This window comes from Suncus etruscus, chromosome 3, assembly GCF_024139225.1.
Source record: "Suncus etruscus isolate mSunEtr1 chromosome 3, mSunEtr1.pri.cur, whole genome shotgun sequence".
NCBI lineage: Eukaryota > Metazoa > Chordata > Mammalia > Eulipotyphla > Soricidae > Suncus > Suncus etruscus.
Window position 1 is genome coordinate 109790220 of NC_064850.1, and position 14694 is coordinate 109804913.

The 14694-nt window shown below is 45.9% G+C and overlaps 1 protein-coding gene across 1 annotated transcript in view; it reads left to right on the forward strand.

The window, feature by feature from the left end:
* TMEM154 (transmembrane protein 154) overlaps window positions 1-14694 on the forward strand; it is a 28234-nt gene that overhangs the window by 4864 nt on the left and 8676 nt on the right. The window contains exons 2-3 of the mRNA XM_049770866.1: window positions 10479-10718; window positions 10806-10844. Coding sequence (XP_049626823.1) covers window positions 10479-10718; window positions 10806-10844 — 279 coding nt within the window. The remainder of the gene's footprint in view (window positions 1-10478; window positions 10719-10805; window positions 10845-14694) is intronic.

Below are 14694 nucleotides of genomic sequence, written 5' to 3' on the forward strand. Positions count from 1 at the left end.
CCCGCCAGGAGTGATTTCTGAGTGTAGAACCAGGAGCAACCTTTGAGCGCCACTGGGTGTGACCCAAAAACGAAAAACAAAAAACAAAAACAAAAAACCAACAAAACAAAATAAAAAAAACTATAAGAGAGTTTTTGAGGTTTTTCCCTAGCTCCCCTCATTATCTTCCATCTTATCCCTTTCCCCAATTCCTCACCTCACTGGAAGATAGTCCTCAGAGCCTGGAGATGTGGCTCAGTGCACAAACACATGCCTTGCATGCCTTGGGATCCAGCCTTCCATCCCAGCATCAATATATCAATATGAAAAAGTCTTCATGCCTCCATTTGCTCTCTTTTATTTCTCAGCCTCCTGCAACCTACCTCTGCATCAGGCATAGCTCTCAAACTGCTGTCTGGGTCTCTGGGGCCTAATGGCAACCCCCAAAAGCCCATATCTGTCCTTAATTTAGCATGTTCTCTGCAGCACTTTGCATAATCTGTTGTTAAAATTCTCTTCCTGGTACTTTCTGCTGCTTAGTCTCCTCCTTGCTGGGATATGAATCTTGCTCTTCCACTTTCCTATTTCACATTAATGTTCATCTTTCCTCATCTCCCTTCTGTCATTCCTGGCTCATGATGACTTTCTTCTTCCTCCTAATCAGATGGTTCAAGTAAGTCTCATTGGCCAACCTTTGACCTGCCTTGTCACATGTTTGGTGACATCCCAAAAGCTCAGCATATTCCAAGACTAGTTAAGGTCTTTGTTATCTCTTACCTGGTTACCTTATAATCTTCTTATCTTTCCTCCCACCTTTCCATTTACTTCAGTCCATTTTCACATAGCTTCTTGATAGTGCTCATTCAGTAATGAAAATATACAAATCATCCTTTTGATGCTGGGGAGACAGTATTATGGGTAAGGTGTTTTCCCTACATGCTAATGACCTGGGTCACTCCCATGCACTAAATATGGTCACCTGAGCACCACCAGGCATGGTCCCCAAACCAAAACCAAATAAATTATTCTCTTGTGTTTATGACTTGGGGGTGGGGTTCACCTATCGAAAACCATCTAACTGGGACTAGATTCTAACCCCTTCAGCACCATGTCAATATCCCTTATGAGCAAGGTTCTTTTGCCATGTAATCCTGAGCATGTCCCAACACACAACATTCTGTGAACTAGCCCAGCCTTGCTGTGTGCTGAGGCTCCACTGCTTTTTCTCACACCTTGGCAGGTGTTAGAGTCACCAGTGAGTGCCTCTGTGTCTGCTACAGAGTCAACTGGCAGGGGCCTGGAACTGAACAAAAAGAGAAAGATGACAAAGTGCCACATCTCTTTTCTTGGTGCCAGTCACAAACATGAAGGGCACCATGAACCTCTCCATGAACTGGCTTTCATGCTCATGTTCCTATTTTATAGTCAGTATGCTGGGCAGTGAGATCGGGAGCTGGTCTCACTAGCTTTTTTATGTCAAGACTATATGTCCACTATCTCCAGAGAGGCCGGCCACACAAATCACAGATCATCCCATGATTATTGAGGCAAAGGTTGTCTAGTAACACAGAGAAGGTGTTTGCACCTGCCTTTACCTTAGCTCAGGAATGGGGGTTCTGACTCTGTACTCGGGCCATGAACTGCCTCTCTTGCAGAAAGGCCCGGGAGTGCTGAGCATTTGGGGAGCACATGCCATAGATTCAAAACTTCAAGCTAGAAAAAGCAGATCTGGAATCTGGAGACCAAAAGCCAATATGGGTGACACAATTGTGAGTATTTCCTGAGTACTGTGCTGGTAGCTCCCCCCCCTGAGTAGAAACAGCAAATTTCCTAATTTAGGATTGGAAATTTTACATCCAACAATACCTCTAACTTCCCCCCACCCCACTCCCATGTTGTCTGAACAATTCAGGCAGCATTTCAAGAGAAGCCCACCATGATTAAGAACATGTTTGAAGAAAGTATGAGGGGGTCAGAGTCTTGAGGAAAGGTGAGAGGTGGGTTAATGGGACCCAAGACTGCCTGGCTTGCTTTACTTTCTCTAAACTGTTCAGCAGTAGCTGCCAGGCAGAAGCCGGGGTACAGGTGTAGGAGATATGGCACAAAGAGTGTCCACACAAAGACTCGACAGAGTGCATGTGAATGACTCAGATCACCTGAGTGAACTATACTGGAGGCCAACAGGGACAAGGAGAATGTGGGTGCACTCTGTCAGGGCCCTTTTAGGTTGGCATCCTGCTGGCACAGTGCCTTTCACCCCCATGGTGTATTTTGTCCCAGCCAGAATCCACAAACGCTGAACAACTGGTTTTTGTTCTTTTAAGTATCAGAAGGGAGTGGATGTAGCCCAGTGGCACTTCTCCTACATGTGTGAGACTCTGGGTTCAATCCCTAGGACAAAAAATGTCCCCAAGTCATCAATTCTGGGTAAGAGCTTCCAATCAGTCACCTTGAAGCAAGTCAGGACCATCTCCTCACTGTTACTAGGTCTAGCAAGGTTGCAAAGTCTAGCTCAGAAATTTCCTTGTTCTTTTTTTTTAATTTTAATTTTAATTTTTTATTTTTGCTCTTTTTTGGGGGGGGTCACACCCAGCAGCATTCAGGGGTTACTCCTGACTCTATGCTCAGAAATCGCTCCTGGCAGGCTCGGGGACCATATGGGATGCCAGGATTCAAACCACCGTCCTTTGGCATGCAAAGCAAATACCCTACCTTCATGCTATCTCCTGGCCCATTAATTTTTAATTTTTGAATAAATTCTTTATTTGAATCACCTTGAGATAGACAGTTGCAAAGTTGTTTATGATTGAGTTTCAGTCATACAATATACACCATACAATATGCACCCTTCACCGGTGCACATTTCCTGCCACTAGTGTCCCCAGTTTTCATCCCACCCTCCCCTCCGCCTTTATCTGTAGCAGACATTCTCCTTTTCCTCCTCCTCCTCTTCCTCCTCCTCTACTTCCTCCTCCTCTTCTTCTCTCTTTTTTCCTTTTAGACACTGTGGTTTACAATATTGTCACTGAAGGGGTATCATGTATATCACTTTATCTACTTTCATCACCCAATTCTTGTCTAGAGTGATCATTTCCAACTATCATTGTTATAGAAGTGCCTAACATCACTCTCTTGCTCTTTGTAGAAAGCTTCCTATATGAACTGTTCCTCCTAGCTCAGGAATTTTCAACCCAGCTTTCATACTCACTGAATTTTTAGGGAGCTTCGAAAATCTACCTTTGCCCAGATATCTTCCCTAGGTGATGGAGACACGGGACTGAGAACAATGGATGCGTTAAATCATTGAACACAATTCAAAGATGTGTTTGGGGTAGCTTGATCTGGTAGATCCTGAACTCTGGCTCCAGGCCAGTAGCATCAACAATTCATTGAAAATAAACATTTTTGTGCGTCCTCCCAGACTTGCTCAGTTAAGGCTTGCTCACTGGGAACAGTGCCCAGTAATTTGTACATGTAAAGTTTTCCAGGTGCTTCTGCTGCCTGTTAAGGGCTGAGAACCACTGGCTGAAATCTCTAAGCTGTTTGAACAACAGCAATCTTGGCTAGAGAGACAGGTTTGACACTCCAGCACTCTCTCCTTCAATCTTACCCGGGGAAGATATGATCGTCACAGTCTCTCTAGAAATCCTACCCAGAGGCTCTCAGGCATTCAGGTTTGTTAAGGGTTTTCAGAAACTGTTTTTCTGGTGATAAGATCAGTAATTGCTAAGTATCTAACTCCTTGGGCTCTGATTCTTCTCAAATGTATCATAAAAGTGAGTAGTTTGAGGTAAACCAGGTCAGCACTGGATGTTTAAGGTCCAACCAATGTTCCTCATTATGGCTACCCACTGCAAAAACTTTCTCTGCCTGAAGAGCTGAAGCCTGGCTTGCCTTCAGCCATCTCGATGCAACAGTTTGAGGTACAGTCTGTGTACCTAACTGTGAACAGGGGCATTCAGCCTTACTGCAGTGACTCCATCTTGTGCTCAAAACACTATCTTTGTGAACTGTCATTAAAAACAAACAAGTGAGCTTACCGAACAGTGTGAACCCCTTTTCAGCTAGGCCTGGCTTCTCTGAGAACTGCACAAAGATGTGTTTCTTTTTCTTCTCCCCATACATCATAACCAAGACCAAAAAAACTGAACACTCTGACTTCTAAGAACCATAAGTCCATCCTAGTTCTTAGTCAGATTTATTTTCCTTGTTCCCATCTTTTTCCTTTAACTAAGAGCAACCCAATTGGAACTAATGTCTAAATTTGTGTTCCCTAACTTACACTAAAAGACTCAAATGCTCATAACTTATTTTAGTCTCATATTGTTTTTCTAAGTCAACTGAATATTAACCTGTTTGCTTTGCAAACTCTACCCAAGTTTGGGGAGAATAACAGGCAGGCTGAACCTCCTGAGACCCGTATGTCCAGTTACTCCAGAGAGTTTGGCCAGCATACATTTTCTTTCAAATTCTGAACCCTGCAACCTCTTAAGTTGTGCATGTTGTCTACACAGCCAATGAAAGTTGGAAGCAACTGACTGAGGTCCCTCCCTGCATGATGTTCTGTGTTTAATAACCTGTTCTTAAATTTTCTCGACATTATTTGATTTACCTTGTGAGATTAGTGTGTGATGGTTTCAGCTGGTGTCTAACACAAACTCTCACAAACGAGCTGAGTTGTGAGTGAATCCACTTGCTGTGAGAGAAGTTCACTAATCCACTGCACCAGAGCAAGCGTGAGTCATTTCCATGTAGTGAGGTGTTTGGAGCTGCTGTCGGTGGGACGTCTCACAGATCTGCTGTTGGAGCTGTGGGGCCCTTCTCCATGGCTCCCCACTTTCCCTTCTCACAAGGATTCTCCCCAGGGGCTCTGCCAGATGTGTACAGTAGGAGCCCCAGATGTGTTTGTGTGGATTTGTCAACAGCGTTTTTAAGTGTGTGTGCAGGTGATTCTCTAAGACTTAGGATCATGGAGTTAAAAGAGAAGAAGGATTGGCTGAGGGCAGAGTCCAGGGGCTGAGGCTGAAGGCTGGTCCTCCTAACCCCTAGTCTGAGTTAGCCCTGAGCTCTATAGAGGTGAGAAAATGCCTCATTGTCTCTCCTTGGCTCTTGAAAGAGAAAGGAGCGCCCTATACCCCAAAGTTCTATCCCCACGCCTCAGCATATCCCCATAGTCCAAGCATGACTCAGAAACTTGTCCTGATGCTAGGGGCGCATACATGCCTGGTTCATTTCCTGAAAAGATAATCTTGGAGGAGCTGCCTGATAGGGTTCCATCTGTCCTGTGGTAGAAGGTCGCTCTGATCCCCCAAAGCTTAACATGAGAGGGATAGGAGGTCCCCAGCGACCTGCATGGACCTTTGTAAGAGGCTCTTAGAGAAGGCTGGAGGTCCTCAATATCCACCAGGGTAGGAGTTTATGTGCCCCGGGGTCCTGGGAGGAGCATCTGTGATGCTGGTCCGAAGTCCCCCAAGATTCAGGTGAACCCCTGCTTTGGTCCACCCCTCAGTTTCTTCCTGCCCCACTTGCTGCTGATCCTCAGGATCCCACTCCATCCCTTGCTTGACCTCAGGGCAACAGCCAGCATGCCAGCCCCCCTTTTGTTGCCTCCTGAGGCTCCAGGCACCCCACTGGGGCAGCAGACCTGCAGTTCTACCTCCCGTCTTTTCCCTGGCTGGCTCGGAGGAACAGGCCCAGCAGACCACTAGGTGGAGCTGGGCGCCGACCCCGTAGCTCCATATCCCACAGCCTGTATCTCACCTATTTTGACTAAGACCCTCTGCGGCTAGTAAACCGAAGCATCCAGGGGTGCTCGCTGCAGCACTATCAGGAATGCAGAAGCAACGGCCTAAATTTCCACGAGCAATTATAACTAAGACCCGTGCAAATGGCAGCCCTGGGCCCCCCTCCTTTTCATCACACGCAAACAAGCCAGTCCTCCTCAAGGCAAGCCAGGGGAAAAACAGTCTCAACTTTGCTGCCATTTATTTGTTCTAGAAAAGAACAGAGGGCCGGAGAGATAGCACCGCGGTAGGGCGTTTGCCTTGCAAGCAGCCAATCCAGGCTGGACGGTGGTTCGAATTCCCGCATCCCATAGGATCCCCCGAGCATGCCAGGGGCGATTTCTGAGCATAGAGCCAGGAGTAACCCCTGAGCGCAGCAGGGTGTGACCCAAAAATTAAAAAAAAAAAAAAAAAAAAAAAGGAGAACAGGAAACAACCCCCACCGGTGTATATGCAAAGAGTCTCTATGGAAGACAGAGAAAGAGCAGTTACTGTTGTGGGCACTCACCAAGATGGGGGCAGGCAAGAGTTTCAGCAAATGCCTTCCCTGAGTTCAGTACTTGTAATCAGAACCTACTCGAAATTTCTGATTAAAAACACTTTAGCTGGGCCTTGGGGGATTACTCCTGGGACGTCCGCATTAGATTAAGCCATTAGGGGTATTTTGTCTGACTTTCCTGCAATTACCAACAGCCTTGCTGTCACTGGGTCCCCTATATCCAAGCGCACACTGCTGCAAACCTCTATTAGCAGAACATTTCCAGAAAGGATAGGGCTGAGCCCCCAGGGCAGACATAGGAGACCTGTTTCTCCACCTGTAAAACACTAACAATAAAGTTAAGGAGAAGGTTTAACTGGACAGTACAAGCTACTCTTCTATTACCAACGCGCCTACTAAGCATATGATAAACGCCAACCACTTACTCTGGACAGATTCATGGTTCTTCATGAAGTGGATGCTCTTAGGCATTGGGTGGAACTCGGAGGGGAGTGAGAGGTTGACTTAGTAGATAAATAAATAGCTTGTCCTGGCCCAGGGTGATCCATGACCCATCAGAGCCCTCCAGTATGTGCAGAAACATTATTGAGACACCTTGTACTCATTTTCCTTTGTTCCTGTTTTGTGCTATGCCCTGCAATACTCAGAGGCTACTCCTGGTGTTGTTGGTCCTGTATTTTCCTGGTTGTGGTCAGGAACCATGAGTTTGAGGGCTCAAACCCAGACATCACACAAGCAAAGCCTGAGCTTGAAAGCATCTTATTTTTATTTTATTTTGGGGCCACACACACCTGGCAGTGCCTAAGGCTTACTTCTCTCTGGCTCTGCAATCAAGAATCACTCCTGGTGGGGCTTAGCAGTGTGGGGAGGGGGAACTATCTGGGGTTCCCGGGATCAAATTTGATTTGGCCTGTGCTAGGGCAAGTATCTTACCCATTGGACTATTACTCTGGCCCTGGAAGCATCTTATTTTAAAGACATAACTATAGGACACAAATCACTTAATCTAGGAAGCAGAGGTCAATACTGGGTAAATCACTTTTAAATTTTTTTCTGTGTGAAGAATAGCAGCGAATGATATTCTACAGCTGGTAATTGATTCTGATGGTTTGGGGAGGCATTTACCAGCATGATTATCAAGCCGATTCCCTCTCTTAGAGGAAATGGAAATGTTTATCTAGATAACCTAGAAACGAGACTGTGATATCTATCAAATATTCTTATAAACCAAACGAAAGAGATTTATTGCTGGAAGGTCACGGTGATAATAAGGTATTAAATTGGTTCTGTAGTCACTCACTTCTGTGGGGCCTTGGGCTGATCTGCTGAAAAGGCCTCATTTGGGGCTGGGAGATGCTCCAAAAATGCAGGAGCCTGGGCTTAGTATTCAGAATTGCAGGGAGAAATGCCCTCCCCCCAAGTCCCTCTCAGGTATGGTTTCCGCCACAATAGCCAACACCTCCTTTAGCACATGACCTTTGACCTTAGAAAGCACTTTTCTTTCTTCCTTTCTTTCTTTCTTCCTTCCTTCCTTCCTTCCTTCCTTCCTTCCTTCCTTCCTTTCTTTCTTTCTTTCTTTCTTTCTTTCTTTCTTCCTCCCTCCCTCCCTCCCTCCCTCCCTCCCTCCTTCCCTCCTTCCTTCCTTCCTTCTTTCCTTCCTTCCTTCTTCCTTCCTTCCTTCCTTCCTTCCTTCCTTCCTTCCTTCCTTCCTTCCTTCCTTCCTTCCTTCCTGTCTTTCTTTCTTTCTTCTTTCTTTCTTTCTTTTCTTTCTTTCTTTCTTTCTTTCTTTCTTTCTTTCTTTCTTTCTTTCTTTCTTCTTATTCTTTTCTTTTCTTTCTTTCTTTATTTCTTTCTTTCTTTCTTTCTTACTTTCTTTCATTCTTTCTTCTTTCTTTCTTCCTTCCTTTCCTTTCTCCCTCCCCTCCCTCCCTCCCCCCCTCCCTCCCTCCCTTCTTTCTTTCTTTCTTTTCTTTCTTTTCTTTCTTTCTTTCTATCTTTCTTTCTTTCTTTCTTCTTCTTTCTTTCTTTCTTCTTTCTTTCTTTCTTCTCTTTCTTTTCTTTCTTTCTTTCTTTCTTTCTTTCGTTTTTGGTTTTTGGATCACACCAGGTAGTGTTCAGGGGTTACTCCTGGCTCTATGCTCACGAATCGATCCTGGCAGGCTCAGGGGACCATATGGGATGCCAGGATTCGAACCACTGACCTTCTGCATGCAAGGCAAATACCTTACTTCCATGCTATCTCTCTGGCCCGTAGAAAGCATTTTCTCATAAGATCTTGCTTGATAGGTTTCCTAAAGACTAATATATGCAGTTTTTGCAATGGGCCCACCTGGATGACTTGCAACACCACAAAAATATAAAAACTTGAAGGGGCCAGAGCAATAGTGCAGTAGGTGAGGTTCAACCTTGAATGCAGCTGACCCAGGTTCAATCCCTGATATCTCATATGGTCTCCCTAGCCTTGCTAAGTATGATCCCTAAGTGCAGAGTCTGAACATTGACCAGTATCCTCGAGCCCTCAGTACAATCAAAAAGACAAAACTCTAACCTACCTTGAGCATGCCTAGCCTATGGAGAGTTGCTTTTCCCTCAAACAGCTGTGCTGATATCCCTGTCTTAGCCTGTGGGAAACCACTGGGTGGTTTTCTTAAAGAATCTGAAGTACAAACAGAACTTCAATACAAATGGCTAAGCTTGCTTGTAGCTTGTTAATAGTTCTAAGAATGCCACTCATTAAAGAAATTTTTGTGGGGCCGGGTAGGTGGCGCTGGAGGTAAGGTGTCTGCCTTGCAAGCGCTAGCCAAGGAAGGACCACGGTTCGATCCCCCGGCGTCCCATATGGTCCCCCCAAGCCAGGGGCGATTTCTGAGCACATAGCCAGGAGTAACCCCTGAGCGTCAAACGGGTGTGGCCCAAAAACCAAAAAAAAAAAAAAAAGAAATTTTTGTTTGTTTTGGTGTTTTGCTTGGGGACTACACCCAATGGGCTTACTCCTGGCAGTGCTCAGGGGACCTTATGAGGTGCTGAGGATTGAACTCAGGTCCATTGCGTGCAAGGCAAGCGTTCTCCTACCCAATGTACTATTTATTGTTCCAGCCCCTCATTTAATAAATTCACATTTTGTTGTTATCTTGTTTGGAGACATATATATTGGGGACTAGGTGGATCCAGGAATCCAATCTAGAGCCTCCCATGTGCTAGACCTGTGCTCACATAGTGATGCAGTTTCCTTAGAATCTAAGGGATCCCTTTGAGAATTTCACTTTACAAATGGAATACACACTTTTATTTTTATTTAGCATCCAGGCAGATTTCTGCCAGACTGTGTTTTCTAAGGAACTTTGAGATCTGCCATTGAACTCTTTTTTTTTTTTTTTTTTGGTTTTTGGGTCACACCTGGCAGCACTCAGGGGTTACTCCTGGCTCTATGCTCAGAAACCACTTCTGGCAGGCTTGGGGGACAATATGAGATGTCGGGATTTGAACCACCATCCTTCTGCATGAAAGGCAAATGCCTTACCTCCATGCTATCTCTCCGGCCCCCCTCCATTGAATTCTAAGCATTTACCCCCACTTCATTTTTTGGGGGGGGGCCACACCCAGTGGTGCTCAGAGGTCACTCCTAGCTGTCTGCTCAGAAATAGCTCCTGGCAGGCACGGGGGACCATATGGGACACCGGGATTCGAACCAACCACCTTTAGTCCTGGATCGGGTGCTTGCAAGGCAAACGCCACTGTGCTATCTCTCCGGGCCCCCCACTTCATTTTCAAAGTATTCTTTTCACATATAGCTAATTCTTCTTAAAAATTGGAACATACTGCCTTCCTTTATACATAAGTTATGTGGCAAATACTTGACTTGTAGTAAATATAAATTTCAATTGCTTTGAAAATGCACTGAAAATTCTGTGGATACCCTAAAAGAGACTCCAGATTCTCTACTCTTGCTCTTTGATTAAGGAAGTGAAAGGCACCTGGCCCATCAAGGCTATCTGCCCTGTGGTGGGGAGCTTCATCTCTGGGCTGATTCCGTGTTCAATATATTCCCAGCATGAGCTCCATTTTTGTTCCATCATGCTGAACCAGAGACCAAATATGGTGAAACTGAGTTCATTAGTGGATGCACAGGGGCTACTTGTAAAAATAAATGTAAGGGCCACCTAACACACTAGCTATGTCTCCATGGCAATTTCAATTGTGTGTGTGTATTCTTTCAGGTTATCCAGAGGACTTAGAGCTGTCAGAAAGTACACCGGAAGATGCAGAAATGGCCTCCCCAAGCACTATTGTTCTGACGGTGACAGACATAGAACTGGGGATAAATTCTACCACTGTTGATGAGCAGGAGAATCAGTCGGACATATTGATGCTGGTGATACCATTGAGTTTAGTGGCCTTCCTCATTTTGTTAGTGATTGTCTTTGTAATATTCTATAAGAGAAAAAGAGCCAAACAAGGTAAAGAATTTGTCTCTGGTTCCAATAAACTGCTGGGGTCGTGATGAGTGATCAACTAAACGTAATTCTTCTTGCTTCTTTCTGCAGAGCCTTCTAGCCAAGGGTCGCAGAATGCACTACAGACATGTGAGTACCCCCTACCTGCCTGTGCTGGGGAGCGGGTCACTATGAGAAGTCTCAGGGTGAAACTACAGAAATAGTCAAGGATGACCAAAGTCTTCCAGAGATGAGCAACACCTTGTTCTTCTCTCTCTCTCTCTCACTCTCTCACTCTCACTCTCGCTCTCTCTCTCTCTCTCTCTCTCTCTCTCTCTCTCTCTCTCTCTCTCTCTTTAAAAAGAAAGATAGTTTTCAGGTACTGAAGAGAGGGGACAGGGGTTAAGGCACTTGCCTTATTGACTCAAGTTTTATCTCTGGCACTGTATGTGGTCCCCTGAATGCTTCCCCAGGTGTGATTCCTGATCACAGAGCCAGGAGTAAACCCAGAGTACAGCAAATGTAGCCCCTGCCCCTTCCCCCAAGTAGAACAGAGCAATGAAAATGCAAAAAGGTGATAGAGGGCTGGTCCGATGGCAGTGGTTTATCAGAACTTATTAACGTTAGTATCACAAAAGTTGGTATATAAACCCCCCCCACACACACACACACTGCTCAATTTGACTGGCTTAAAAAAAAAGGTGAAAGAGAACCAGCTAGATAACTCAAAGGTCTGGGTCATACTCTGCACACAGGAGTTAGGTCCTTGACACTGTTGGTTTCTAGAGCACTTCTCAGAGGCACTCTCCCTAAGCACCACCAAATGTAGACCACCCCCAACCTCAAAAAGAAAAATAAAAGAGATAAACCCAGGGGCCGGCGAGGTGGCACTAGAGGTAAGGTGTCTGCCTTGCAAGCGCTAGCCAAGGAAGGACCTCGGTTCTCGTTTCATCCCATATGGTTCCCCCAAGCCAGGGGCAATTTCTGAGCGCTTAGCCAGGAGTAATCACTGAGCTCAGACGGGTGTGGCGCAAAAACCAAAAAGAGAGAGAGAGAGAGAGAGAGAGAGAGAGAGAGAAACCCAGCTGATAAGGCAGTTTCTCTGGGGCCATGTCCTAAACCTGCTGTTTTGCCTAAACCATGCCCAAGCTCTTAGTAGAGAACTAAGCTTAATATTTGGTCCTAAGCCCTACATGAATAGAGCTGGTGACCTGAGTAGGGTTTGGTGGGGGGCTGGGGACCCTGCTGCCCTGCCCCCCAAAAGAGAAATGCCCCATCTCTCCCTTTCCCACAGCCGTGGTTTCTCCTTCATGTCACCTCCCCATAGAAGCTGGAATGGCACAAGCACTGACCTCACCCCCATCACTACACTGCCAGCTTTCAGACCTGTCTAGGCCAATGGTCTCTGTCATCAGGTGGCTCCAATCTGAGAGCAAATGCCCTCGGTCAAAGCAACACACAGCGAGCACTTGGGGGGCAGGGGTGGTGATTCTGAGAGCACTGAACACTAAGTTTCAGGCCGGTTCTCATTTCAAAGCTATTCAAACACACATTCAAGATTATGTTTTCCAGGGCCAGAGGGATAGCACAGCAGTAGGATGTTTGCCTTGCACACGGCTGACTCAGGACGAACCTGGATTCGATCCCCAGTGTCCCATATGGTCCCACAAGCCAGGAGCGATTTCTGAGTGCATAGCCAGGAGTAACCCCTGAGTGTCACCGGTGTGGCCCAAAAACCAAAAACCAAAAAAAAAAAAAAAAAAAAGATTATGTTTTCCTTGAGCTGAGGAACATGATTTGTTTGAGCAAAGGCCTTATTTGGGGGAGAGGGTGGTTTGAGTCACACCTGGCTGAGTTACTCCTGGCTCTGCACTCAGAAATTACTCCTGACAGACTCGGGGGACCATATGGGATGCCAGATCCAACCCAGTTGTCCATGTACAAGGCAAATACCTTACCCGTTGTGCTATCACTCCAGTTTCTGTGAAGGCCTTTTAAAGTGATGCTTTTCAGCACTTTACTGGTCCATGGCAGTACAGCCACTATAGCAGACCATTCTCTTGACCTTTCCACACCCGAGGACTAGCAGCCAGGCAGTTGAGAACCACTGCATTAAAGCCATTCCACTGACCACCCAAGGGCCAGGCATCGCTGATGAGATACTGAGAGTTACACGCATGCAGGATGTACTCTGTGTCCTTCACATCACAAACAGGCCTTTCAAATCACGCCCTTGGCCACCAAGCATCTTTCAGTGTCTACTGTCCCTGTCTCAGGAGAGCCTGAAAGCAGCTGGCTGGAGATGAAAATGATCATTTTCTATTTTGCCAGCAGCATCGACAAATGGGAGCCAGGCGAGGCACACCAAAGTGCATCACCTTTGATGACAAGAGCTAGAGATTTGAGTAAATAGGAAACTCGTATTTACTGGAAATGGGTTTGAAGGAAGTAGGAAATGCAGGGTTTTCTACTGCCTGAAATTTCAGGGTGACCTATAGCTGCTGTCACAGCTGCTAAAGAAGAGCAAATAGACCTGCTGTGCTGTCTGAACCCCATTTGTTTTGTTTTGTTTTGTTTTGATCCTGGATCGGCTGCTTGCAAGGCAAACGCCGCTGTGCTATCTCTCTGGGCCTTGAACCCCATTTTTTTTAACCTCAGAGAAAGTAAGAATTTTCTGTTTTGGCCAGAGCCCCACCCCAGGTCTGAAATAAAGAAGTCATATGGGGGTGTCTAAATGGGCCTGCTTTATCAGCTAAGTCCAGAACAAGATTTTTAATTGAGCCTTGTAATGAGAATCCCGAAGTTCAAATGTGATTTAAGATTAGAACATTAGAACTAATGTCTCTCTTTCTCTGTCTCTCTCTGTCTCTGTCTCTCTCTGTCTCTCTGTCTCTGTCTCTCTCTGTCTCTGTCTCTTTGTCCCTATCTCTCTGTCTCTCTCTGTCTCTCTGTCTCTCTGTCTGTCTCTGTCTCTCTGTCTCTGTCTCTCTCTGTCTCTCTGTCTCTGTCTCTCTCTGTCTCTCTCTGTCTCTCTCTGTCTCTCTCTCTGTCTCTCTCTGTCTCTCTGTCTCTCTGTCTCTGTCTCTCTGTCTCTCTGTCTCTCTGTCTCTCTCTCTCTCTCTCTCTCTGTCTCTCTCTCTCTCTCTCTGTCTCTCTCTCTCTCTCTCTCTCTCTCTCTCCAGACTCTTGGAAAGATCTGGTGTCCGGGAAAATGGTAGCATTTTTCTGACACCTCCATGCCCAGCAACACTTCTGTCTGGAATGGTCTTCTGGCCTGTTTGGCAAACTGACACTCGATTCTTCAAGGCCCACTCTACAGATTTTTTAAATTAAAAATATGTTTTCAGGTTTTGAGACCTTACCTAGCAGTGCTCAGTGATCACTCCCGGCTCTGTGCTCAGGGTGGTGCTTGAGGGGACCTTATGTGGTACCAGGGATCAAACCTGTGTGCAAGACAAGCTCTTTCCCCACTGTGGGATCACTCAAGCCCAAATACTTACAATTTTTATGTATTTTAATTATTCCTGGCAAAATGGAGCAGCATGTTGCTGTGCTCTCTGGAAAGGTTTATATGTGCTCATCACTTATGTGTCTTAAATTGGTAACTTGCTTGCCTTTCTTTCCTTCTTTCTTTTTTCTCCTTTCTCTTTCTCTTTTTATTCCTTTCTTCCTTCCTTCTTTCTCCCCCTTTTTTCTTTCTTTCTTTCTTTTTTTTTTTTTTGGTTTCTCAGGCCACACCCATTTGATGCTCAGGGGTTACTCCTGCCTAAGCGCTCAGAAATTGCCCCTGGCTTGGGGGGACCATATGGGACGCTGGGGGATCGAACCTTAGTCGCGATCTTTCCTTGGCTAACGCTTGCAAAGCAGACACCTTACCTCTAGCGCCACCTTGCTGGCCCCTCCCCCATCTTTCTTACCACCCTTCCTCCCTTCATCCCTCCCTCCCTCCCTTTTTTCCTTCCTTCCGTCCTTCCTTCCTTCTTTACTTTCTTCTTCCTTC